A 27,489-nucleotide genomic window follows, 5' to 3' on the forward strand; every position below is an offset into this window, starting at 1 on the left:
AGACGAAGCGCGCGGCGCACCTGTGGGGGTCTCTCTGGTTACCATGGTATCGGCGCATGTGCACAACTGCTCATCCGCGTGACGTCACGCAGGGCTCCGACGGTGGAGCGGACGCGCGGTGACGGCGAAGCGCACGCCGCACCTTGCTCCTTTTCGGTTGCCATGGTAACGGCGCATGCGCACAACTGACCTCACCCGGGCTAAAGTGTACCCAGGCACCGCGAAATGCTCGACTGGTAGCCCAGTGTAGCTCTCGCTACAAAAAGTCGGGTACAACTTCAGTCTGCAGTGGAGAGCACGGCCCACATTCAGGACCGCCGCACGAAATTTCTCCACGACAAAAAAGTAGTCCGATGTTAAAACTTTTCTTGTTACCTAAACAAAGAGCTTAGCACAAAAAATTCTAGCGTTTTGGTACCTGGCTTGTTTAAGATAGACAAATTTGGGGCACGAACCGCCACGCATGAAACCAGCGCATGAAACACGCCGAGAAAAGCCGTGCTTAGTCGGCAACACTTCGACGTGTGGCAACACTGGGGGAGGCTTTGCAGGAAAGCAACAAGTAAGGCAGTCGCTGGTCACGCGGTAATTGTTTTGTAAGTGACGCCGGCAATTTAACGGCGCAATTCTTCACGCCGTAATCGCCCGAAGAGATCTGCAGCTTCCTGATGTGCCTTGTTAGCTGTGCCCGCACGGCATGGTTGCGACGCGCCGAAGTGAAGTGAGTCGAACCACTTGAACACTTGCCAGGAGAAAACCCTCGAGGCACCCTTTAACGTCGGCTGCTGCTGCTTGCGCTCTTAGTTTCGCTGAGTTTATTTTCTTTCTGATGACTGCGCTCTACGGGACCAGCAAGGAAAACATCGTTGCTGCGGAAGTTGAAAGCTTTTTTTGGACAGGCGTTGCACTCGCCGAGGGGGCTCTGTTATCGAAGTTTATACTGCAGGCGCTCGTCTGCCTCGAAACCAGGTCATGTCGTCGTTCTCGTCAGCGACCAAAGTGTTCGGCGTGTCCCTGCTCGCCGTCCCGACGACGTACGCGTTTAACGTCGTCGCCCAGCTACTCAAGTGGGACTCTGCTGTGCCCGTTTGCCTGGGCGTAGCGGCCGTGCTGGCGGGCGTAGTCGTCCTTTTATTTTGGGCCACGGGCAGAAAGGCTCCGCTTGCGGACGGTCGAAGACGCGAGCAGATATGGTTCTACGGTGAGTATACCCCTGTTGCACCTCTGCTAACCGCGTGTCCTCGCGTCATTGTCAACGCGCGCACGTTCACATGCCGCCTCATTCCGGCACCACGCTCCGTTGCACGCGTAGAGCGAGGCGCGGCGCGCGCGCACTTCGCGTCTTGTTTGGGTTTTCCTTACCGCTCACCTGCGACACAGGCGTTGTCTGCGCCATATGCGAATTGCGTCACCGCTGCGTGCTGTTCGCACCTGCGAAATAAGGAAGCTAGGGTGTTGTATATTGAAAGCATAAGGGCACACGTGTACCAATAAAACAAGGGAGAGACAGTCGCTTTAACGGGGAGTCTGGATAAGTTTCGACTGCTCGGGGGTCGTTAACATGCCAGCTGACGTCGTACAAGCATGCTGGCGTTCTTACATTGCAATGCCGGCGCACATTAAAAAACGCTTGCGGTCGAATATACTTTAATGTGGAGCTTTCGCTCTTATATGCCAGTATAATTATTTGAGGAATTATTGTAGCAGGATTACTAACATTGTGTCATCCCTAAAAAGAAATTCAAGAACAAGAAGACCCATTGATAAAATTATCAACACGGTCAAGGAGACTGCCATTAATGTGGTATTGGGATGGCAAACCTAGGCTGTCATTTTCATGTGAACTGTGCTTAACAACAGTTCTTTATATTGAGGTGCATTTTTGAGGTATCGCACCACATAATTCACATCACTTTAATTGCGGATGCATCTGTAAATAACACTCATCAGCGTAGAGGCATATATGAGACGAGATCCCTTCGTTAAAAATATAAAAATTGCAACGCACCCGACTTCACGTCGACAGATGAGGAAGATGTACCGTTACCTATAACGTATTGTGCTCTATTCGACGAGTAATCTTGTACCCAGTTGAGAACAGGCAGTTTAACCAAGTACGGACAATATGTGCATTAAGAGAACACTTTAAACGGTGTTAAATGCTTCGCAAAGTCCAAAAATACAGAATCAACTTGAAGGCTTTTTTAGTAAGAGACGAGGATGTCGTTCGAAAATTCACACAATTGGGTGACTAATGACAATCTGGATCTAGAACTGTGTTGGTATTGCAAGAAAAATTTACCCCTTTGTTGGTGCTTCATTATCGTGCTATGCATTATGTGTTCCAAGGATTTGCAACATACACTTGCTATAGAGAGATGGGACGATAGTTCATGACTAGTTGTTTTCTGGATGACTTTTGAATGGGTATGACATTTGCTTACTTCCATTCTGATGGTAATTCATTATCCTATAGTGATTGTTAACTAGGAAAAGGAAGGGAATTGTTGTTCGGGCACATTTCTTCAAAACATGATTAAATATTGAGTCTGCCATGGCCCTTTGGCAGAAAACGGATTGAGACACTGAGTAGTGAAAACACCCTGCCCTCTGAGACAATGTCAGGCCCGAGTTCAGGAAGACACTGCAGGATGGGTGGTAGGTTTCCTTTGTAGCATTCTACAAATACTGACTTGAAGTATGCAGTAAAAATCATCACCTTGCCAGTGTCCTCATGTATCCCACCATTGGAAATAGCGGGGATACCAACCAAATCTTTTCTATTGGACTTCACATATTTTATATGTTTCCTTTGGTTTCATATGTAGTTTTTCATCGGAACAAAAAAATTATTCTTAGCTTCTTTTGTCAGCTTTTTCAAGCAGGAGCCAAGTTGCTTGAGCTGGTCACGCAAGCTGTCAGGCCTCCTTTGTTGCTTCTTACTTCATAGTTACTTAATTTACTTGTTATTTCAGCAGCAGGTTGACCTACTCATCACTGTTATCAGCCCGTTTGTCCACAGTACCATATATAGTCTAGTTGGGGAAGGACTCATTTGATATGTTGACTAAAAGAAAAAACATCCACATGTTGTAAACGTAGCATTTGTAATGGATTGAAGTTGCTATGCTGATTGAAAAATACAAGATGCTATTTTTGTTAACAAGAACAAGAATTTATTTTTCAGACTTCAGTGATTGCCTTTCGAACAGGTCAAGTTTCATAGTGGCCAAGTAATGCTGTTCTTAACTCGACTATGGAGAGAAAAAGTTAATGTGCATGAAAGGATAACAGCGAGGGTTATGTAATCGTGTTCATCCACTTGACTGATGCCGCATGTGTGTGTCATGTGGCACTTCATTTTAATCTCCAGGGGCGCACTTGCAAGCAGTGATACTGAATTTACATGATATAGGAACATGCTTTCTTAAAGTCATAATTGTTAATGTATTAAAATATGTAGACAAGAGACAGGGAAAGGCACTAGCAGTAATGAAGGGCAAATGCTAGCATTTGCCCCTCCTCTTTGTGTCATGTTTGCATCTTTTAATTTGCTAGCAGTCATGAATTTAGGTAGGAAGCCAGTACCAACTAGCCCAGCTAAATGCATTAATAATAACATGCAAATTGTGCTCATTGGCTATTCTTACATATGTGCAATCAATTTTGTTGCTTTGCTCGTGCATGTCTAATGTTGTGATGAACATTTTGCAGCTGCTAACCTATATTATTGCCTTATTTAACTCTTGTTTACTGTGCAGCCTTGGCAATATCTGCCTTCACAAGTGTGGCATCTCTTACTGTGGGCCTTGAGCTGGATGGAATTATATCAGGTTTGTAGATTTTCTAGGGCTTTTAGCGTGTACCGCCACGCTTAATATGACTTGCAATGCAAGGGAACATAATTTTCCAACTTATAGTAAATCAACACACCTTCACAAAGAGCGCCCAGCTTGCACAAACATTTAGTGTACATTGTTCTTTTCAGCAATGTCTAACTGTGTCAATTTTCTGTAATGCTGGGCTCACGCTGCTTCAGATCCTCAGCTCCTACCACACCAAGTGCAGTGCAGCTCATATTGAGCGTGATAGTATGTGCACACAGAGCATTGCAGTTTGCGGGAACTAAGGCACGCTGTGAACACTTCTTAACTGCTTGTTTTTGCTCTTACGTTGATACTAGGTCTATAATATCACACCTTGCAAGGTTTCATGCTTTTGCTCCTCTACTGAAGTTTAGGTTGATGCAGTTCTGGAACGGGGAGGAGCTGTTCTTTTGCCCATTTGTGAATGGAATTTTTCTTTTGCATCAGAAAGAAAAGAGAAATAAAGAAACAGTGAAGGAAAGAAAAATAGATGTGATGTGAATAGTATAAATTCGTTCACATCACTGCTATTGCAGCATATGTGAGACGCCCTGAGCCAGAGTACGGTCCACTGTTAAAGGGAACATGCAGTCATGTGACCGTGTTTCACGAAGCCCTGCTGCTTGGATGTGGCGAGAATGGACGGTATCAGGCTCATGCGGGAAAGGACCAGTCGCCATGCTTACTGCGCATGCGCCGTGCGCCGACAAGTCTCAAGTTCTCAGCGCTCCGTGAAACGCGGAGGCCACATGATCCCATATTCCCTTTAACAGTGGACCGTACTGTACATACACTGGCAGCCAAGTGGAGACATTGCACATACTATATTTACTGGCATAATTTACACACCCCTATCTTTTACCCGGATTTTTGAAAAAAAAAAAAACGCATATTTTGTGCTCTCTGCTGTGCCAGACCATCAGCATATGAACGCGGGTGTGCTCAAGGCAGGCTTGGGAAAATAAGCACGGTCACGTTGCCGTGTGCGGTTGCAAGGGCATGAATTGTGCGTCGCTTATTTGGCTCGCTCACGCTGGTAGTTGTTTTCCCAGATGAACAGTTGCACACGCGGCCGAATCCGAAACTACCGAACCATTTGCTGTTTTGTTTTCCGCTAGTCAGCCGGGCCATGCACGAGGGCGCATTTTATCGACCATTATCTCCCTTACCTCCCACTGATGGCTTCACGATTATATCATGCGTGTTTATCGCTTTGAGCTGCGCATGCACCGTCATTCCATCCCGCAGGAAACTAGATAATGTGTGGCGGGGCGGGCAGGGGTATGCATCTTATATTTGGAGTCGGCTTTTTTTTTTTTTGGCCAGCAAGAGGTGCGAAATGGGGCGTATACGTATAGGCAGCAATATACAGTATAAATTATGCCCTTTTGTAGAGTTTTCCAGGGTGTGTTCAGAAAATTTTCGCGTAATTTGTGCACGAATTCCGTTTTGAAGCCTTCAATTAAAGAAAAAAGTGCAAATTAGCTAGTAAATACGGTATTAGTATGCTAGTGCTGGGCACGATTGTTGGAGTATATTGCAGGAATAAAATTAGTGCACAATTTTTATGCTACAAGATTGCAGTGGACAGCAGTGTTGCCTACTTTGACGTTGCTATGGCAAGCATGAGGGCCAGGTAGAATATTTTTATTTTAAGTTGAATTCCTTGAGGGGCAGTATTTCTCTTTCCGTTATCGTAATAACCAGTAGCCTGCACATCCTCTATTGAGAACCAGCAATCATTGCTATAGTCAGCAGCAGTTAGCATTACGATAAATTTTTTGGGTGGCCAAAATGTTAAGCTGGTTAGAGCAGTATACATAAAAGAAATTTATATTAGTGGAGCAGCAAAGCAGGCTTTAAAGTCTTTCTGTCAAGCTAAAAGGGTGAAAACATATCAGGTGGTGCCAATATTGCTTTTGGAGACTACCTGTACCTGCCGATGGAGGGTCTTGATGGTAATGCTTGAATGCCATTCTTGCTTCTTTATGAGCTGTGACCAAGGCAGCAAAAGAACCAGACAGCGAATTACTGGAATTCCTCGTCTTTCGGGCATCCAGTTATGCCACAGGTTATATTTTATGCTAATGGCATCGTGAAACTCATTGAATCATTGAAACTTACATCTTTATCTGGTATTGACGACATAAATTTGAAAATCCTGAGAAATACTAAAAACATTGTAAGCGTAATATTTTTCCACCTTTTTCAGCAGCCCATATCAACAGGTGTGCTTCCACAAGTTTGGAAAGTTGGCAATATCATTCCAGTCCTCCAAAAAAGATTAATCTCTTTCATGCAAAAGCTGCCGCTCCATTTCTCTCGCAAGCATCTATTCAAAACTATTGGAGCATATTATTTATTCCCACATCGTCAAATTCTTTGCCTCCGTAAAATAAAGCCTTCTCCCCCGTCCTTTCTGGCGGGTGCGAATTGAAGTTTCTCTCTCTCTCTCTCTCTCCATCCTAACCAACACGGCTTCTTGAAATGAAGTTTATGTGACTCCCAATTAGCACCCTATTAACGACCTAAGCTCCAACCCTGACTTTAGCATCCTTACCGACACACTGTTCCTTGAATTTGAAAAAGCTATCGATAAAGTACTGCAAACCAAATCGAAGCTTCGTGCAAACAGTTGTTAATGTCTCTTAATATTACTAAAACTTGTTTGATTTCATTTCATCGCAGGCAATTGCATACTCCTTCTAAACACATTCTTTTTGGTGTGGAAGTGTCGTCTGTTTCTTCCTGTAAGTACTTGGGTAATGCTGTAACGCTAAACCTAACGTGGTCATCTCGTATCATGAACATGGCTAACAAGGCTAATCGTACCCATGGTTTTATATGTTGCAATCTGATTTGCTGCCCCATCCATCAGATCAGTAAAATACCTAACTAGAATATGCTTCAACAATATGGGATCCTCACCAGTCTAACTTCTCTTTAACCTTGGAAAGAATACAAAATTGTGCTATCAGCTTTATTTATTCTGATTATTCATATTACACTAGTGTGTCTTGCTTCAAAATCCAGATCCAACTTATCCAACCTTGAAAATTTCTCTATTGTGCTCTTTCATATGTTTGTCATTCATCTTAAGGAGCATTAGTCATATCACCAGCTCATCGCCTCTCCAGCCGTATTAGTCACTATAGCACAGTCTACGCCCCCGCCTCAAGAACTCCTGCTCATTCTCTATCTTTGTCATGTCATCCCGGGACTGGAATGATCTACCACAGGACACCGTACATCGTACCAACGCCATCAATTTTAAGAATGCTATCAGGACCATTGTTGCTTAACTGCCAAGCCCACCCCTCATGTAATGCCCCATACCAGTGACCTTTGAGGTACCAAATAAAAAAATAATGAGGGGCTCATTAGGACATATTTATTGTTACGTACTCAGCGGGCACTGAGTAAGTGTGGGGCGTCTATTTAAGAAGCTTAGTGACGGGGGCGGATAGCTCAACCTGGCCAGGCCGACCAGCTTCTTTTTCCTTTACGCTTCCGATCTCTGCTTCGTCGTCAACACAAAGCACATTACACTTCTCCCTCCGCAGATGAAGCCTCCCACGGCGAACTAAACAGGGTCCCGAGGGCTGAACTGTTTGAGCTGAGCAATATGCACCACTTGGGTCTTTCGTGGGCATCGGCCACGGCCAGTAAGGCACGCAATGGCATAGTTCAAATCACTGATGCGCTTAAGCACAACAAAAGGGCCAGTGTAGTGGGACAGGAGCTTCTGACACAAACCACGCTTGCGGAGTGGCGTCCACAACCACACTCGATCGCCAGGGCCATAAGAGATGGGCTGGCGGCGGATGTCGTAGCAGTGTTTAGAGCGCTGCTGTGAGTCCAAAATGCAGAGGTGGGCAATTCGACATGCTTCTTCAGCGCGGCAGAGTGTGGCGACGATGGAAGGCTCTAGTGGATGGAAAAAGGAAGGATGGTGTCGATACAGCGACAGGGAACGCGAGCGTACAGGAGGTAGAATGGGCTGTATTCAGTTGTTTCATGTTGTGCAATGTTGTACGCAAAGAAGCCAACAGTCTTTTCAACCATGTACAGCAGAAGGAGATATTACTTTTATTCTCTGTTTGCGAAAAAAAATTGAGTAATCACTTTGGTAATTTAACAAAAAATAGAAGAAAAGACAACATGGTGTCACCGAATACTAAACCCATGACCTCTGTATGCTCCATATGGTGCTGTGCCAACTGAGCCATGACTGCAGTTGTCTTTGTAGGTACTTTCGAAGGTACTTATCTTTAACTGCTCCTCAGTCATCACTGCCACACCCGACTGAAAGAGCAACATGATCTGTGCCTTTTTGTTTCTTTGACTGTCTCCATTCTTGTTATGCATAATGACTTGACAAGTTGTAACAAAGCTATACTGGTGCCCAGTGAAGCAAACTGCCTATTACAAAAACAGTGGCATTAAATTGTCACTTAACACTTCAGTGGCTAAATGAACGAGCTCATTGAACAACCGGATGATCAAGTGAATGGGCTGTTGAAGGTTTTGACCTGTTTATTATTTTATTTTTTTGGTGCCAAGAAGCCTGGCCTTTAATTGGTGTCCAGATCTGTGAACCATTTCACACATTTTTGTGTGCAAGATCAGTTTGTTGTTGACCAATCCACTGCACTTGACATCATGGTTGATTGGCCTGTGGGCTTAGTTGTCACCATAACCTATGTATGAGATGAGACCTTAGACACCAGCCAATTGTAAGCCAATCTTAAAATGTGAGGGCATGCAAAGAGCTTAGCGAGCCCATGCTCTGATTTTTTTGAAGCACCTCTGATTCCCACACGTAGCATAATCTTCGAGCATTATAGGATGCTTTGCTTGCTCTTCTTGCACTGCAGGCTTTGTCAATGTGTACCTGAAGGTTGGGGAGCCGTACCTGCGGTGCAGCCATGGAGCCCTGGCATCGTACTGGCATGGGACTGCCATGTACGCCATGCACCTGATGATGCTGGCTGCGCTGACATGGGAGTAGGTAAACATTGTGGCAGCTACGAAACAGTGCCCTCCTTTGGGAAAGTGCAGTTGTCTCTGATTCAGGGCTTCAGGGCTTTGTCGTCCGAGTGCTATGTGTGCGTTCTACCCATGGTGGCTGTGGGTTGTCGCTTGGCTCAAAGCATGGCAATGGTTGCGGAAACTGGGAAACTGTGGCGTTTTTGGCCACTCGGGCAGCATGCTATGCTTACATTGTTGTCTGGGGGGAGTTGAACATACACCAGCCCTGTCGAGAGCGGAACTGCAACAGTGTTTATGGAACTGTGCTTACTCGGGGTTTAAGTGAGTTTTCGTAACGCAGATGGAGCAGGGTTCAGTGGCTGTAGGCCAGGCATGACGGTCATGATAGGTGGTGGGATAAGAAGGGGAACAATATACGTAACAGTCAATGACATTCCGCAATCCCTTTCAAGTGCCAGCCTTGCTCACCATTTCACTGTTGTCACCACCCATACACACCTTGAATCAAAAGCTTTCAGGGTTATAAATCTATGTGCTACTCTGATAAGATAAGGAAAGGATGTTTATGCAGTAGTTTCAGGTGTGTCTTACTTGTAATGGTGACTGGGTGTTTCATTGCCACACTTGAGGCCAAGCTGATTGATATAAGCTGCGATGTCTTCATATATTTTGCAAAACACTGTGCATTTGTCTTTTGTGCTGTGCTATTATCCCCTTTTGAACAGCACTCTGTGTGAAGGTGAATATAGAGATATGGAAAACAGCAAAATTACACTTGCATGCACTGTTAATGTAACTAGTAAAAGCAACAAACGTAAGGGTACTCGGCTACTGAGCCGGAGTTCCCGGGATCGAACTCGATCCCCAGCTGCGGTGGCCGCGTCTCGATGAATGCGAATTGCAAGGGTGCCCGTGTGCTGTGCAATGTCAGTGCACTTTAAAGATCCCGGGTAGTCGAATCCGGAGCACTCCACATGGCACTTCTTTCTTTCTTTCTTCTTTCATTTGTCAAAAGAGATGTGAGACAATTACTGCGCCATTTCATTTCCTCAAAAACTAATTTTCTAATTTTTCTTTAAATAAATTGTTTATTTGAACAGGACACCCAGTCAAAAAAGAATTTGGAGGTGCTCAGTGCCTTTCTGAAGGATTATGAGCTGCGGTAAAAAGAATGTCATTGTGCTACCTCCCAAAGGGCTTCTAAATGCAGAGGATTCTAAATGTAAGGGGTGATCATCTGGAGTGTATAGGTAGTTCTCTTCATCAGAGAGAGCAAGCTCATGCTTGCTCTTAAAAATGTTGTGCAATTGATGTATAGAGCAAGTTCAGGACTTGCAGTCCTTTTTGAGATTATTATTTGGGACTAGCTGTAATTTTAACTTGCTTAGTAGATGAGAGTGCTTTGATTTCTTTGCTACACCTATTTATGTTTATGTCAGTGGAGATGCTACCTTGCTTGATTTGTTCATTAACAAGAGGCATACTTATAGATTACAGTATAACTATTACTTCAACTACCTTAGGATATGTCCGAGGTAGGAATGTCTGATGGCGTGACGCATTGCAGCAGGTATATTATGTATGTTGAGTGATGGCTTATGAGTCTTGTTGTAAGGCAAGGCTGTTTCAGAGTGGGTTGCTTAAACTTTTGTGTGAGGAGCTTGTTAATTAGCAGCATTCTGCTTTCGTGATGCACTGAACCTCTGGCCATTTGTATCTGCGCAGTGGTAACCTGTATGGTGTAGCCCTCTTCTGGTGTGGCTCAAATGTCAACAGCGCAATAGTGCTTCTTCTTGGAGTTGCAACAGGTTGGTTTCTTTGGGTCTGAGACAGATTCGATGCAGTTATTCAACTGAGGTTTCTTCGATCAGAGCAGCGGTGCAAAGAGGTTTTTTTTTTAGAAGATTTAGCCACCTATAAGAAAAGTCATCTGCATCAGCATGCCATCATTAGGGCTGCCGGGGGAAAAAAAAAAGTCTCGGCAAATAAGAACATACTAAATGAATGCTTTGTTTATCTTCATCTCTCTTTGAGTGTCTGCAAGTCAGAAGAGCAGGAAGAGAAGGGTCTGTTACTATCACTGTCGCCAGTGTCTGTCACCAGTGTAATAATGATATGCTAGTGTAATTCTGTTAACATTGAGCTTATGTTTTCATAGTGTGTGCATAAGATACAATCCACTCCCTTTAAGACTAACCAAGAAATTGTTCATCATCCAACAGAAGTGCCCCCAAAAAGGATATGTCAGCATGCTTGGTGGATCCTTATGTATGTTATATGAGAACAATCACTAAAAAAGCCTTTCAGAGTGAGGACAATTGTGAATAGTGTTTATTGCACCATGCATGAAGTGAGCTGAAGAGTGAGGGCATGAGAAAGCTCACATTCGCTGGTGAAGTTGTGTCTGAAATACACCAACTAGCCCACATGGTTACCTTGTTACAGTTTATTTTTTTCCAGTCTTTTTTTTACTCATTGCATCTAATAGCAGCTTTTATTTTTCGTGCAATTTTTGCTTTCCATCCTGCCCAACATGGAAAACTGAAAAAGAAATAATCACTATCAAAACAAAGGAAAACATCTCCTACAAAGACGAGCGCATGCGACTTTCACACACCATTGGAGCATTCGCTTTCACTGCAAAAACAAACTTCGCTGATGTGATGTGTGGGCGCGGCACACCACACGAGGCTTCCGTACCTGTCCAGGCCACACCCAGTGAGCCTGTGGCAGGACCATCTGCGCCCATGGTTGGAGTAGCCAACACTACTCCGCCAAGCCCAAAGAAGGCTCCGCAGACCCCCGGGTCGGCGGGTCTAGACTTCTCCCACAGGTTGAGGTCTTACTCAAACGTCCACGTTCCTGCTGCAGGGTCATCCAGCGCCTGTGCGGAGGCAGTGGACACAACCCAAGGCAGCCGTGTGCCGTCCACATCAGATGGACGGCGCAGCTCCTTGGATCGGTCAAGAAAAGACAGGCCCCGTGACTCGGGGCCATCAAAAACCTAGTCTAGTTTTTCCACTTGATATATATAAACTAAAATGGCTTTCATAATACATTGGAACTGCAGGAAACTTTTAGGCAAGTTAAGCGACATAAAAGAAATCTTTTCTTCACTGTCTCTTGTCACCATTTTCACACAAGAAACGAACCTTGGTCCCCAGCACACAAACGTCCTTAAGAAATATACTGTTTTCCACTGCGACCGAGAGCAGGCGAGCAGGCTTTCGGGTGGAGTCGCCATTATTGTACAAAGTCCAGTAGCAGCTCGTGAAGTACAACTTAAAACAACTTAAAGCTGACTGGGAATTGTTTATAGAAAAGGCCTGTTTAGAGAATATTGCTTTAGAAAATCTCAGCATAGACGAAATAAATGAAACATTCACAGCATTCATCCTCACTGCCGCACACCTATCAATCCCAAAATCCTCAGGAGTGGTCCGTCAGAACCACAAAGTGTTGTTCGCACGTGTATGCAAGGAGGAAAAAAACAATGACAAAATAAAGCCTGGGGAGTCTTTCACAGATACCCAACACAAGAGAACCTTATACTTTTCAAAAAGGCGAGAGCACAAGCACGGTACATTTGGCAACACTGTACTGTCTGCTGGCAAGAAAACTGCTCCATTACCCGACCAAATACACTATGAAATGCTTGCCCATCTTTCCAAGCCTGCTGTAGAGGCACTTTTGAATTTTTTCAGCATAATATTCATACAAGCAAAAATACCTGAGGAGCGGAAAAAAGCCATTATAGTACCATTCCTGAAGCCTGGAAAGCCGCCAACGTCCCCCAGTAGCTATAGGCCGATAGCCCTTACTAGCTGTCTCTCTAAATCATTTGAAAGTGTGGTGAACATTAGGCTGATGTTTGTTTTGCAATATCTTGAACTTCTCGACATCCACCAGTGTGACCTAAAAAATCTTGTTCGACAACTGACCATCTCGTCCGCCTCGAAAATACAATTAGGGAAGCATTCATACATAAACAACACTGTCTAGCAGTATTCTTTGATATCGAGAAGGCTTATGATACCACCTGGAGGTTTGGGATTCTTCACGACCTAGCAGACCTCGGGATCCATGGAAGGATGCTGAACTGCATAAAAGCTTTTCTGTCAGAACGCTCATTCCATGTACGCCTAGGTTCCACCATTTCCAAAAAATTCCTTCAGGAGAATGGGGTACCGCAAGGGTGTATTTTAAATTCTACCCTGTTTGTTGTCAAAATAAATTCTACAGCTAAGATAATTCTGAAGTCCGTTATGTATTCTCTATATGTTGATGACCTTCAAATAGCATGCGCATCCTCCAGCCTATCAGATACAACTAACATTAAACAGGCCTGCGGTTTGGGCAGACAGAAATGGGTTTAAGTCCTCCCCTCAAAAAACAGTTGCTGTTCTGTTCTCACTTAAAAGAGGTTTACAGATTGATCCCACCCTGCACTTAGATGAAATTATACTTCCAGTAAAACAAGAACATAAATTTTTGGGCATAACATTTGACAAGAAACTCTCATTCGTGCCACACATAGACATCATCAAAAAGAAAACCTCCCAATCCCTGAATATGCTAAATGTATTGTCACGAAAATGCTGGGGATCTGATAGAACATGTCTTCTACAAATCTATAGTTCTGTAGTACGCTCTACCCTAGATTATGGATTCGTTGTGTATGGGTCCGCGAGGCCGTAATATCTAAGCGACTTGACCCAGTGCATAACCTTGGTTTACGTCTTGCAACTGGCGCATACAGAACATCCCCCATAAACAGTCTCTATGTCGAAATCAATGAACCCTCCCTTACAGACAGAGTTATGTTCGCATGTGCATATACCCTAAAGATCCGCTCCCTCCCTAAACACCTCTGTTATCCCGTAGTTACCAAGTGCCCCTCCAGGACACTGTTCAACAACAAGCCCCAGTCAATCAAACCTTTGCTTCTCTGCTTCGAGGATGTTTGCCAAAGCTTGAAAATATTAGATACCCTTCCTGACGTCTCCTCAAGGCACGACCCACTGCCCCCATAGTACAGCCTTCCCTCTGTATGTGACTTTATATTATCACATTTTCAGAAAAAACAAACACTACATGAGCACATATTACAGGTATACCGGGCACTGCAAGAAAAAAACGTGAACTGCGCAGTTTTACACTAACGGCTCAAAAACAGCAGATTATGTCGGAAGTGCGGAAGTGCAAGGAAACTGGCATAAGATAGTAAGGCTGCCAAACTGTGCATCCATTTTTACTGCAGAATGTTATGCAGTCTCTATAGCTGTAGGTAGAATAATAAACAACAGCATTCAAAACAGCATTATTTACATGGATTCACTTAGCATGCTCACGGCATTGAACTCCAGAAGTGCCATCCAACCTTTAATAGGAAGCGTAATACACAACGTGGAAAAAATCAAAACACGGGGACATGTTATAAAATTTTGCTGGATGCCTAGCCATGTTGGAATAGATGGAAATGAAAGAGCTGACCTATGTGCTGCAGAAGCCCGCAGTCATGAAATAAAAAAAGTCAGCGTGCCCCATAAAGATTGCATGAAATTAATACATAATAATTTGAAGGCTAAATGGCAGACAACTTGAGACAATAAAAAAAACAAGCTGCATTTTGTTAAGCCTGTCCTCGGGGAATGGAAGACCTGTACACACCAGGAACGGCGTATAGAAGTAATTTTATGTTGTCTCCGCATAGGACACACACACCTGATGCATAACTTCCTACTAACGAATCACGAGAAACCTCTTTGTGAAAGATGCAGAGATGAGCTCACAATAAATCACATTTTACTGTCATGCTCAAAACTCAAAAAACTAAGAAAAGATTATTTTACTTGCTTTTATAATTAACACATTCCTTTTCATCCATTTCTACTCTTAGGAGATCAAGCAATTGTTGACATACCTTGCGCTTTTATCTTTTTAAAAGAAGCTGGCTTTCTTGATAAACTGTAAACTATAGACCAGTGCCTCACTTGTCTTTGATACACCTCAGCCATTTTCTCATTCCTGAGAAAAAGGCTGAAGTGTCCATTTTGTTGGTTGGGAGCCTCGACTTCCTTGCCCCGCCAAGGAAGGTCGCTGAGGATACCTGACCTTTCTTTAAACTTTTACCGTAAGCCATTAAAAAAAAAGTTAGCCCTTTACCCACATAGATGGTACGAAATCATTTTTTAGGCCCTTTACACCACTGTTGTTCTACAATATTTATAATATCCTGCAGAAACAATTTCTATACCTTGTGTTTGGCGCAGTATAGCCTTAGATGCTTATGTGCCACTAAACCCAACACAACACAAACGCTTTCCATCCTGCTCCATGTGCTTTGAAGGTGCCCAGGAGGGTAGCTGTGCTCTCTCTTATCTCGTTCCTTCTGCAGTATAGCTGTTACCAACTCTGCAAGCAGGCACACCACATGCCTTTCCGCATGCTGCAGGCAGTCCATGCTGCATTAATATCTGGCCATCTCTGCACTGTGATAACGTGTGTTGCGACGTTGGGTCAGTTAAAAATGCGGGCGCGGAGTTTTTAAATCCCAGGTCAGCAAGCGGGTGCACTTGGCGCATCTGTGCCTTTTAGTCTATGGGAGGCAATGCGCAGCTTATAAAACGCATGCGATGCTGAGATCTGACCATGTTAGATATCTGCGATAGTGCAGGTGTGATGGTAACCTGCTTTTTCTGCTCTGGCAAGAAAACTTCCCTCAACAAAGTGTGCTCTCGCAAGGCCCCTTTCTCGCAGTTTTGAGCCAAGGTGCACCGAAGCCATTTTGTGGGGGTGCACTTTCTTGTGTATAAGCATTTTATATATTTTTTTCTACCCTTGACAGTGCTGCACAATTGCCGTCTGAGTGTCGTTGCACAGGGTCGCCTTGATACGCAGTTGCTGCGAAAGTTTGTATTAACGAAGGACACGTGAGATAGGTCATCTTAAGCGGGTGTTTATTTTACATTGAGTCATATGGGAAACCAACCAAGTGGTCTCACATTGTTTATATTATCAGAGAATTCATGTTAACAGAGTTCGTCTTAACTGGGTTCTACTGTAGTTGCAAATCAGTGCTGTGTGTTGTCTATCCTTTCCATAATTCCCGTTTATTGTTCTGTTCTGCATTTCTGTCCACAGAGCATTACATATATGCATGCATTGGTGTCACACTAGTGCTTCTTGCTCTAAGTTTGAGTGTGAGAAATAGAAGGCGTGTTGTAGGAGAAGCCCGTGAATTAATTAGTGCCTGTTGGCCAGTCGTGCATGTATTGTAAACAGGAAAATTTGTTTAAAATATTGATGTATGTACTCTTGAGATTGTTCCATTACTAAGACCAAAATGCTTTTTATGCTCATTCTTGTTTGTGTTCTACAGCAATTGTCCATTACCTTTAAGGTTTACTTGCTGTCATTTTCTTGTTGCCAGGAAAACATGGCATAACGCCGGGTGCCATTTTCTACCTTCTGGTGGCCGTAGCTGCTCCCTGTTTCCTCTATCAACTGAGACATCAGAGGGTGGTCCCAACGGTACGTATGCACAGGAGTTCAGGATGTTGACAGGTTTATTAAAAGCATGAGTGCTCAAAAAGGAAATTGCGATGTTTAGCTTTCAGTGTGATATTCAAGCCCAAGATACAGTTGTCATAGGATCAGGTGCAGGAAAATAAAGATTATGTGCTTGCACTGAGTACGAGACCGGCAACAACCAATTGTTGCATCTGGATTCGGTATTCAGTGAGAGACAGTTGTCGCTGTTCCTAGATATGCAAGGTGTGCTAAAAGGGTTAGCACAAGGGTTTTCAGGAAAATGGTCTGCTCTTGCTGTCTTTGGTTTATTATGCACATACTTCCTTCACAGGCTGTACTTGGCCATAGTTGCTGCATTTACATCAGCCATAGCTCTAATTTTGCTGCCTGGTCGGTGCAGTTTTATGCTATAATTGCAAGAATAGACAAACCTAGAACTGTAGGCACATGTTGCCATAAGTAAGTTTGCTATTAGTAAAAATATAGCCTGACTTACATATACTGAGGTGGCAGTTGCATACATACACTGAGGGTGGGTGGCAGTTACTGCATGCTCTTCAGTGTTTGATAGCTCGTCGCACTTCTTAAGAGGCCTTGACCCTTGCACATTTCAAGTTGAAAGTTGCACGCATTGATTGCAGCAAATTTCTTGCTGCATTGGCTGAGGAGGTGTAATTAGCATTGGTCTCATCCTATCTGTTCAGACATGTTTGTTTTTGTTTTTTGAAGTGTAATTCGTCTTGGAAATAGAAACACCATAGTGTGTGAGTTCGATGACTGCACATGTGTTGCATGCAGTGGCTGCTCGAAGTTTGCAGGCATAGATGCGTGCATACTTAGTTTGAGACACATTGAAAATGGTAATCCTCAACAAAAGAAATTACTTTTAAGTCAATGTTTATTTGCAAGTGTTGCTTCTGTCACTTTATCTAGGTGGTAAGGTAAAAATGCCTGTGGATGTGCATTATTCCCTTCATCCACATTTCGCTTTACAAAACCATTACAGTTTGAGTTTGATTTTTATTGCCGTGAGGTGTGTAAAACCTCTTCCAGTCAGTTTTGTTTAAGTGCTGTGGTTGCATGGTGCTGGCATTTTGTGCTTTGCTTCACAGGGTGAGTCATGTAGCCATGTGCTCCTGTGATGACTCATTTGTTCACGAATGACGGTGACCATGCACATGCCTCCTGTGATTCATGGGACTTATTTCAGATGCATGCTTTTTATCTAAAAAGTCTCGCAATATGCTCGTCCCTTTTCAGACGTCACTTGCCATTTCTATTATTAAAGAAAATTAATTTTGTTTCTTCCTAAATAGTCTTTGCAGGCCTAAATTAGAGGAATTTAGTTTGTTTTCTAAAGCGAAGCGCTTACATTTAATTTCCTGCAGGTACGTCCACATTTCTGTGCATAGCATTACAGAGGTTGCAAAATTTTGACATTAAACTCATCAGGACTTGTCATATAGACATTCAACTCTCTTCAAAGCTAGGCATGAAGCAAAAAAACCATACTGCAATGATATGATTAAATCAGTTTACATGACTATGTGCAGGCACAGGCTGTGAAGCTCACTGTTTTGTGAATTGTCATTTGCAGCGTGTGATAGCCAGCATTAAAGGGGATTTGAAGCACCTTCTGAGGAGAGTATAGAGCTTGTTCAATCATTACATTGGGTTGTCATGAACACCTGAGACAAATAATGCACTTCTACATGCAGCAGAGAACCCACAATTGTGAGATAACTCGGCTTCTGCAAAACGCATCAAAAAAATTTTTGCAGGGGGATATTCATGAAGCGGTGCCCTTCAACAACCTAGGCATACCACTATTTAATTGAGAACCCTTTTCAGAGCCCCTTTAATAAACACCCCAGTTATAATCTGTGCTCACTATGTACAGAATTGTGTATATATATTCTGAAGCTGTAAAAATCAAAATAGTGCGGCCGATACCTGCAGTCATTCTGATCTCAATGACTGTCATGCACATGTGTCACTGCTACTACCGCCCGAATTACTTCCTTTAATCAAATTGCAGATTCATGATAATAAACAGTGGGCTTTGGTGCCTTTACCCGGTGCGGCGGCTCAGTGGCTATCACATGTCGGCTGCTGATCCCAAGGTTACGAAATCGAATGCTGGCTATGGTGACCGCACTTCTATGGAGCTGAAATGCAAAAATGCCTGTGTGCTGTGTGATACCAGCACACATTAAAGAACCCCAGGTGGTCGAAATAATTCAAAGCTCTCAGCTACAGCATCCTTCATGGCCAATATTTCCTCCTAATTGCTTCGAAACATATAAACCCCACATACACTACCGTCTCCTTTTCCGCCATAACCGTTCTGTCATCACCGTTTGGCAGTGTTGGTGAATGTGCTATTCTATTCACTTGCTACTGCATGCTCTTAGATCAGTACTAACTTGCATTTGTTACATTACATTGAAAGTATGAGACTGGCTTTGTTCACTGAGATTCTTCATGCTTCACACAAGAATTTTAGCAGCATACAATAAAAGAAATAATTCGCCACCTTTGAAGTGTCGTAGATTATAACCTTCTAAACTCCTTCTGCATTCAAATGCAATTTTTCAGTTTTGGGTTTAGGAGCAGATAGTGCGGCCAGGGTTTTATAGAATCGACTTGCAACACATCTGTACGTGAGACCTAACAATGGTCGTATCTTCAAAATTTCATGTGTATCTCTGAGTAGTGAAATGGGAGCCGCTGTTTAGACTTTCACTTGTTTTGCATTGACTGTTACTGTTTTGCAGATGGCTGGTCCAAAAGAGCCCCTCTTAAAGCGCAAACAAGACATTGTTTTGCTACTCTGTATTTTTACTGCAAGCTTCATTACAATATTTAGAGGCCTGGTAAGATTTTGTTTTAACATTAATTTTTTTTTTTTACTTTTTTCTACTAGTATCGTGACCATTTATGCCAACTTTTTGTTTGCTTAAGTTATTTCTGTCTGTTGTCATTGTATTTAATTTGTGCCTTTGTTTCATCAACAGGCTGTATTAGGAACAAACATTGGTTGGATCAATCGTTATGTTGCATCTGTGGAACCGTATCTTCAGCACAAAGACCCAGCGCCTTTTTCAAAGATGCAGGTTGGTGATCAGTGCACTAGCTTTTTTCCTTCTATTTCCGCCATATGCTTGTCGAGCACAGGCTGTAAGGTTTTGTTTCAGTGCCTCGGCACGCCTTTTGTGAGGCCTGTGTTGGTTGACATTTCACAACATGACTCACTTTGATTTGCATCTTTTCATGTTTCTCATTAGCCAGAATTGATAGCTAGCAGCACTTGCTCTCTTGTGAATAGCAAACATCTCTTAGATTGAAACTTCTTCATATCGTAAGGCCTCTTCTGTCTCCTACTAGGTGCACTTGTATAGGTTTACATATGCTACAAGTACACATTGCTAATTTGGCAGGCCCTATCATTTTGCAGTAGAGGAGAGGTAAATGGGAGAGGCCTTTGTCCTGCACTGGATGTAGTTTGGCTGATGGTGATAATCATTTCTTGGAAGTTTTCTGCTCTTTCTTTCCTTCCATCCCCCCCCCTCCCCCCCCCCCCCCCCCCCCCCCCCCCCCCCAAGCATTCTTTGTTTAATTCTTCAGGTGCAATGCTTGAATTGGCATAGTGCTGGTATAAAAAAAAAGCAATTTGCCTAATTCAGTTTTTGTGCATAATTGATGTCGAATGCCTGACATTATGCATCTTTTTTGATGTTGCTGCGATTTCTGTGCTGCTGCCTTGCTTCTGTGTTTTGCGAAATGTGGTGGTGTGCAGTGCAATAGTCTCATAACGTTGTCTACATGCTGGCTTTCTCCTCGCAGATGCTCGTCTACCTTTTCCACCACGTACCCCTGCAAGTTGCCAGTGCGTACGCATTGCTAGTGCCCGGCTGCCAGTGGATGCCTGACCTCAGCCTTCTGATTGCTGGTGCTACACTGCAGGTAGATTTGTCAGGCGTTCATTAAGCGTTGTTACTTTAATGGGGTGCTCCTACTTTCTGAGAAAGTTGTAGTTCAAAAAATGTCCTCTCATGTGTCCTTATGCTGATTGCGAACCTTATTCTGATTGTGATGCTGCTATGAATGCCATCAGCTATAAGCAGGACATTAAAAAAGGGTTCAAAGATCATAGGTTACGAGTACAGTGTTATCGTTTCAAAGGAATGTAAATGGTGTCTGGTGACGTGAAGCCGATAGGGAACCCTTTGTAGTGAACTAGTTGTGAAAAAGAAGTAAACATATATGGGTTTTTCGTTCTTGGCAGAATTTCTGCAGTCTTGTTTCAGTGGGCAGGATTACTTCAGTAATTCACAAAAGGAGGGTTACCATATAAACTTATGTAAGGGGCATACCTTCTTTTTTAATTTGGGTGTGAATTTTGCAGGTGCTGCCCATACAAGAATAAAAAAAACTTATAACCATATTTTGTTTCTCAATTATCTAGTTCAAAATAGGGGGTGTGGCGTATACATGTTTGCGTCCCTTACTCGAGATTATGCGATAGTTGTGCAGCAAATGGTATGATTGTAGAAATGTCTCTTATGTTGAAACAGAAAAGCACATTCTGTTGGCTTTTATGGAGATGCCTTGGAATGTTCAGTAGGTGTGTCATTTGATCAGCTGTTTGTAATTTTTTAACGTCGTAAATGCTAGCCAGCCACCTGCAAATATAAGGGTACGTGCATGCTTCGTGCACTGCTGTCTATACCAAACAACTGAGTCACAAAGCAGTGCTGCAGTTGTGTGTTCTCAAGCACATGCATCCCATAAAATTTTGGCTGCTGACTGCACATTTCTCCTTTCCTGCAGCGGGTTTGATTCCCCCCCTTCACACTTGATCATTATCTTGATGTCAATGCAGGGCCAAGTGACGCACATTGGTGCCTCCTTCCATCCACGCACGCCATACGTGATGCGGGTTCCCTCTGAGCCGTCCTCGCGGCTTGCCTTCTGGGTTGTGAATCTGCTGCTGGCCCTGGGACCCCAGTGCCTGGCGTACAGGTGCAATAACGACCCTCACTTCTTTGCAGCACCACGTGCACACAGTGAGCGCAGGGCCTCATAGCCTCATTCCCCGTCTCTCCATGCTGCTTCAGTGCACACTACCGATAAGTCATTGAAAAGGCGGTATGGAATTGGAAAGCGATTGCTGTGGTTAGGCGGTGGGCAGCTGCTGCTGTGAAATGAGTTATGTTGATTTCTGACTATTTCTGTTTAATGTTTTTTTTCTTCTTTGTATTCTATGAAAGCTCTTGTCAGTATTAACGAAAGTTTTTTTCTTAACTGGGCTTCTTGTGGATGATTTTATTTTTGCAAACCAGAAGCATTGCTAGAGGAAAGTTGGCTAAGATGAGATTTCATCGAAAGAATGTCTGTCTATTAGTGACAAGGGCTGTTGTGAGAATTATGGCATCAATTAATGCATTATTAGGTGCTTCCTTTGAGAAGCAGTTGTATCTACCATGAGCAGCAAGACACTGCAAGTAATACTGATGGCTAACGTCTGTATTTTCAGTGATAGGTGATGTTTGCCTATCGTTGCAGAAAGGGCTGCAGCGAAATCATGCCCTGCAGATAAAGTGCTGCTCCTTTAGGGAAGGCTGTGAAAAATGATGCCATTAGTTGACAGGCAGTAATACAAGTGACCTGGTAAGCCATGGTCAAGGTGCAGAAAGCTATGGATGTGCTTTTTTTTTATTCCACAGGAGCGTGCTATATTGTCCATGGTTGTTTCTGTGTTTTGGCATTGTGTATATAGCTTGCTCCTTTGCTGCTTCACTTCCTGGTTTCATCCTGTCATTTAAAAACATGTTCTGAATTATTCTGGGGGCCTCAACCTTGTACACGCTTTGAGACGTGTATGAGATTGCTGTATCGATGCACAGGTCCCACCTGCTTTATTACACGCTGCTTTTGCTTATTATTTGTTAAATAATATATGTAAACTAATTTATGAGAAGAGATGCCTGTATATTGTCTACAGAAGGCTTTGAAAAGAATTTTGTGACAATTTTATTTTTTCTCCTGGCTTTATGTTTGTTCTTTGTAGCTTTTTCGTTACTTACTAATATCAATATGTGCGAAAAATAACAAAGTGGCCATATGATTTTAAACTTTTGGTTTCTCTATTTCTTTTGCTGCCCTGTAGACACAGACTGTCAATGAACAATCGAAATTTACAACAACGTAATGCACTGTCTTACGTTGTCCTGATGATGGAAATGCACAGATGAATATTGCTTTTTATGTCTGTTAAATTTTAGCTGGTGTGATATAAATCATGACACACCAAGACCTAACAGTAATAGCCTGTGATGAATCTCAAGTTTATTTTATTGCAGGGTTATTTGCAAAGTACCCAACTTAAAGTACAGCCATTGGGAATTTCGCGTCTTTAATATGCAATGATATAGCACTTAGGGTGTAGTTTTTGTAAACAGCCTTTAGGAATTTAAGGCTGGACAGGTATATTTTTAGACCAAGTGGTATGCCTGTGTGTGAATTTTTTTTATTTATTTGTATATAGATGTGTATATGTATTACTGCCTGAGAATGGTGTGTCGTGGCTCACAAACTTTGGAACTGTGTCCTTTCTTTTTCTCTGCGTGCACAAGTGACAGGTTTAAATTTTACTGTTTTTAATGTGTAGTACTCTTATTTGTACATTAGTGGTTGTGATAAACATTAATTTATTGCATGTTTATGTACACCTTAAACAGAAACAAGTTTTATTTTTTTTGTCATAAAATTTCCCACAAGCACTTGCCACCAGAGCTGCTGCAAAAGTCATTACCCAGGTTTAAACTGAAGTACTTTTTGTGAACTGTCAAATCAAAGAAGGCTTCAAGACATGACTTTATTCTTGAGTGTTCTCTTTCTTGTGTTCAAAGCTTATTTTGCTTGAGAGTTGACCAGTGTGTACTTAAACCACCTGTACTCTAGACAGTGTCAAAATAAAAGAACTGCACTGGGTAGTATAAAGCAGCTCAGGTTAAATAATTTTTGTCAAGACTGAATATATCGTGTGGAATGCCTTAATCTTAGCTGCAACAAACATGAGACAGTTGCGAGGAAACTTCTGCGATTTCATGTCTGCATCGTTCGCAGTTGCCGCAGTGCACTTACATTCAACCAAGTTCCTCATTATATTGTACACAGCTATTCATTACCACGGAGATGTTCAGCATTTTCACTCGTGATGCAATTCCAGTTGCTGTTGACAGTTTGCATCAGTGAATTAGCTGTTTTGCATGGTATTTTTGTGCTTTTAGTTCTGGAGCTTGGGTGTTCTAAATTTCAATTTTTTGTGTGCTAATTTTACTGCTCGATTAATTTGGGCAGGAAGTAGTGCACTCAGTATGAAATAATAAGCAAGGGTTCCCCAAACTTCATATCATGCTGAGACTGTCACGATGGGATCTGCTGCTCTTTTCTTTCCTTGGATGTACAGAATAAGTCTGCTATGGTGTGCCCAGCCAGTGCAGTTGCTTGTGGTGTTTGTAGTGAGAAATCAGAGCTGACAGCAGTGCTAAATTTTATAAATTCTCTTCAGTTGGAGCTGCTGACTGCCTCTACATGTGGTTATGCCTAAAAGTGGTAGTCCTTTGGCATTGTTGACATTTCACTGTTTGCTGTTCATGTGAAGTTGGAATTCCTGAAAAAAAAGAGAGAGAGCCTCTTCCTCTGCTCTTGAGCTTGCATCTGTTGTATTCTTGGTTTATGCATTACTGGTTTCCAACCAATCAAGACCTGAAAGGGCCTTTTGATACTTAATGCTCCTTTTAGCCCCGTCTCTGATGTCTTTGTGTTCTTGTCTCCAGTCTCAAGATACTTGAGGAGATTTTATAAATGTGTAGATTTAGTTTATTTCCTTTCAGTAAGTGGATTTGAACAAGAGATTAAGAATACTCGTTACTGCAAGTTGGTGAGGTAGTCGTGTCCAAAAGAAGCATGTCAAGCATTGGTACTGTTTTATGTTTTAACTCTCCCGTCAATTCTAAAGGGGCTATTTCTCGTTCTCAGTCAAGCCTCGGGGGCACATTTCATTGCCTGCATACAAGTAACAAGCTTATGTTCTTGTTTCAAGCACGTAGCAGTGGTTGTGGTGTGCATAGCGAGCATCTGACTTTTAAGATATAAAAGAAATAAAAATCCTATTGGAAAATGTTTCTGGATATACAGCAGTATGGCTAAGTAATATTTTGACCTCAGATTAAGCTGTTGTATGAAGAAAGGTTAGCGCAGAACCGTTAGGACAGGTTGTGTTTTTGAATGTTACCCAGCCCACCCAGCATGAACAAATTTAGTTCAAAAATCACCTGAGTGCTAGCATAGTCTACACACTCTGTCATTTCGCAGTTTGCCAGTTAACTTGCTGTTGAAGCAGGTGAACGTTACCAAAATGTGTTACTCTAATTTATCTACCTGTGGTTAACTAATTTTCGTGCAATTTTTACACGTGAAGGTTGCATTTCTTTGCCTTTCCTGAAGCCCTCTACTGAAAATCTTTGCCGGTTTAAGTGCATTACGCGGTCTAAATATTGTGCATCTGCATTTTGGGAACACGCATTTGCTCACCGCTTCCAGCCTTTAGTCGAAGCATTTGGCAGTTTGAGTAACAAAATATATTAATATTTATTTATTTATTTATTTCAAATACCCTCATGGCCCAGCGGGCATTACTGAGGGGAGTGGAACAAGAAACACAGATAACAGGAAATTAAAATACGTTCATGGGTTACAGCATACATACTGCACTGCACTGCACTGAGTTGTACATATTTCAGGAATTGTGCACATCCATGGAAAGCTGCAGAAAAAAAAACGAAGAACGAAAACAAGAACTAACAAATCACAAAACTACAAATCAACAAAACAGAGTTCATGTGGGACTGTGAACCGAAGGGCACACATATCATGAACAAGAAATGGAGGCGCTTAACTTTTTCTTGAAATTCTCGAGATCGTTGGTGAATGCCACATCTGCTGGCAAGTGATTCTACTCGGATGATGTAGTTGGGATGAAAGAATTTAAGCGAGCGGAAGTGTGACAAGGTGGAACGCCCACTTTGCGTGAATGGTCAATGCGCGATGAAACATAGGTAGGCGGAAGGAGCAAAGCGTTATTATATTATCATGTGATAAACATTATTAAGACAGGGTAAAGCACTTGCAGCTGTGAGTCTGACTCCCTGAGCCTGTGGCTGCTAGATTGAAGTTACCATCACAAAATATAATTCCGCTTCCAAAAATGTAAGAAGTTCATAAGTTTGCTTTAGCGTCAGCAAAAACTTAATATTTTTTATCGCTTTGTTCCGCATTAATACTTCTTTCAAGCTGATGCTTGCTGATAGTGCTTTTGATGATTAATTGCATTGTTGGCAAAAGATGATTAAGGTGCTGAGGCTGTGTAGGGTTTTTTGCCCTTTTGCCTTGGCTGCCTCCTTCTGTGGAAAGAAAACAAATAAAAAAGCAAATTTTTATATGTGAAAGATATTGTAAATGCTCATTGAATGTTTAAAGAAATGAACTCTAAGCATAGTTGGGTGAAGTACAAGTTGGTAATGTCATTTTCCTATTTAGCTTGCTACCCACATGGCCTAATGTAACATACACTGGCAAACGTGCTTGGGTATTCGCTTTTGGATGAGCACATATTTTTGCTTTTTTTAGAAATGGATGCAGCAGTGGATTTTCTTTCATTGTGTTCATTCCTATTTGTAAAATTTTCCAACTAACAAGTTTACATAAACCTGCAGTTCACACTTTAGCACTAACACCAAAACCAATAAAATAGCACCAAAACCCATTCCAACAACCAGTTTGACACCAAGCATTTTATGGATGCTTTGTGGCATGTTTTCTCAGCTTATTTTATACTTAGTGAGTGACCAAACTATTGATATGGTAAGGTATGGTGTAATACAGTGTGAAGCAGTCTGCAAATGCTGTGTGACTGTGCATTTGAACCTATATGAATTTTGCAAGCTGCTAAATTAGTGGAACAAGTTATCTTATTTCATTATGCATGGTCATGTAAGTTAGAGGTTACTGTGGACCTGTACACCATTGCCTATGATCAGCATTTTGCAGTTTTGTACACTCTTGGGAATGTTAAAGCATAATTAAGAAGGAACTAGAGGTTCAAATATGCTTATCATTCACGACAGCAAATTAATATTGCATTGCGCTGTGTACTTCCAGTTCCAAGTCATTTTCTGTGTGCATTCATTGAGCAGCATTAAATGAAAGCTGTTCTGCTTGTCTGGAAAATAGTCTTGGCAAGGCTAATTTTTTGCATTTAAGCATTGTGCCTTTGTGAACCTACAAAATTGGTGTTGTTTGACCATGTGCAGATTCAAATGCAAAAAAAAAAAAAACTTTGGTGTACTATCGGCTGCTGTTTTTTTGCAACGATTTACCCTGTAATAACATGTAATACCCAAAAGTCTACGCGCACTTCGAATTATTTTTATGGAACAAACAAGTGCCATTGAAGAGTATGACCTCCAGTGGAGTTGTATCAAGCATTTCCAGTAAGTCTTGCATGTATGTTTTTGTTTGTAAAATGTGTTGTAGTATTGCAATTTCAGGAAGCCTTTCAACACAGAAAATGCTTAGTCCAGTAAAAGCCAATTCTGAAGCAGCTGTGGCAGCTACACTGATTTGTTGCACAAGTTTGTTGCTAAGTTACAGGTGCTTTTGAACCTTTGCTTGTGGCTTTTGGTGACATTAGTCTTTACGCCATGTCTGTGAACCAACTAGTGCTTTGCTGTCTTTTCAGACTGTGCTGCAGTTTTGTACCCAGTTTCTTTACATTTTTGTACTGCCTTTACACCTCTTTGTTCCGACTTTTTCTACTTAAGGTGTGCATAGTGAAGACTCAGTATGTTTGCAGTCTTATCACATTCAGTAACCTCTTGGCACCCCTAGTCCCACCTCAGGTCTGAGAATGATGAGCAGAAGTGCATAGAATGTGAGCACCACTTTTGATATGTGGTTCAACCACTTGCCTGTTTGTTTGTGATGTGCATTTTAAATATGGTGTATGACTTTTAATAAAATTTACAGGATT

At 42.4% G+C, this 27,489-nt stretch overlaps 1 protein-coding gene across 2 annotated transcripts; it reads left to right on the forward strand.

Moving 5' to 3' along the window:
- Window positions 1-463: 463 nt before the first annotated feature.
- On the forward strand, window positions 464-27,489 carry LOC144125007 (transmembrane 6 superfamily member 1-like). Of its 2 annotated transcripts, XM_077658027.1 has the most exons (9): window positions 478-1,201; window positions 3,762-3,833; window positions 8,744-8,873; window positions 10,584-10,666; window positions 16,291-16,391; window positions 19,169-19,267; window positions 19,409-19,507; window positions 20,238-20,357; window positions 21,277-27,489. In XM_077658027.1, exons 1-9 carry the CDS (start codon window positions 973-975, stop codon window positions 21,478-21,480), a joined length of 1,137 nt encoding a protein of 378 aa, XP_077514153.1. In that variant the 5' UTR covers window positions 478-972; the 3' UTR covers window positions 21,481-27,489. The 2 variants fall into 2 exon arrangements, with proteins under 2 accessions (XP_077514154.1, XP_077514153.1); XM_077658028.1 differs by lacking the exon at window positions 3,762-3,833 and having other exon boundaries at window positions 464-1,201.

The sequence above is a fragment of the Amblyomma americanum genome, chromosome 3 (genome assembly GCF_052857255.1).
Source record: "Amblyomma americanum isolate KBUSLIRL-KWMA chromosome 3, ASM5285725v1, whole genome shotgun sequence".
Taxonomy (NCBI): Eukaryota; Metazoa; Arthropoda; class Arachnida; order Ixodida; family Ixodidae; genus Amblyomma; species Amblyomma americanum.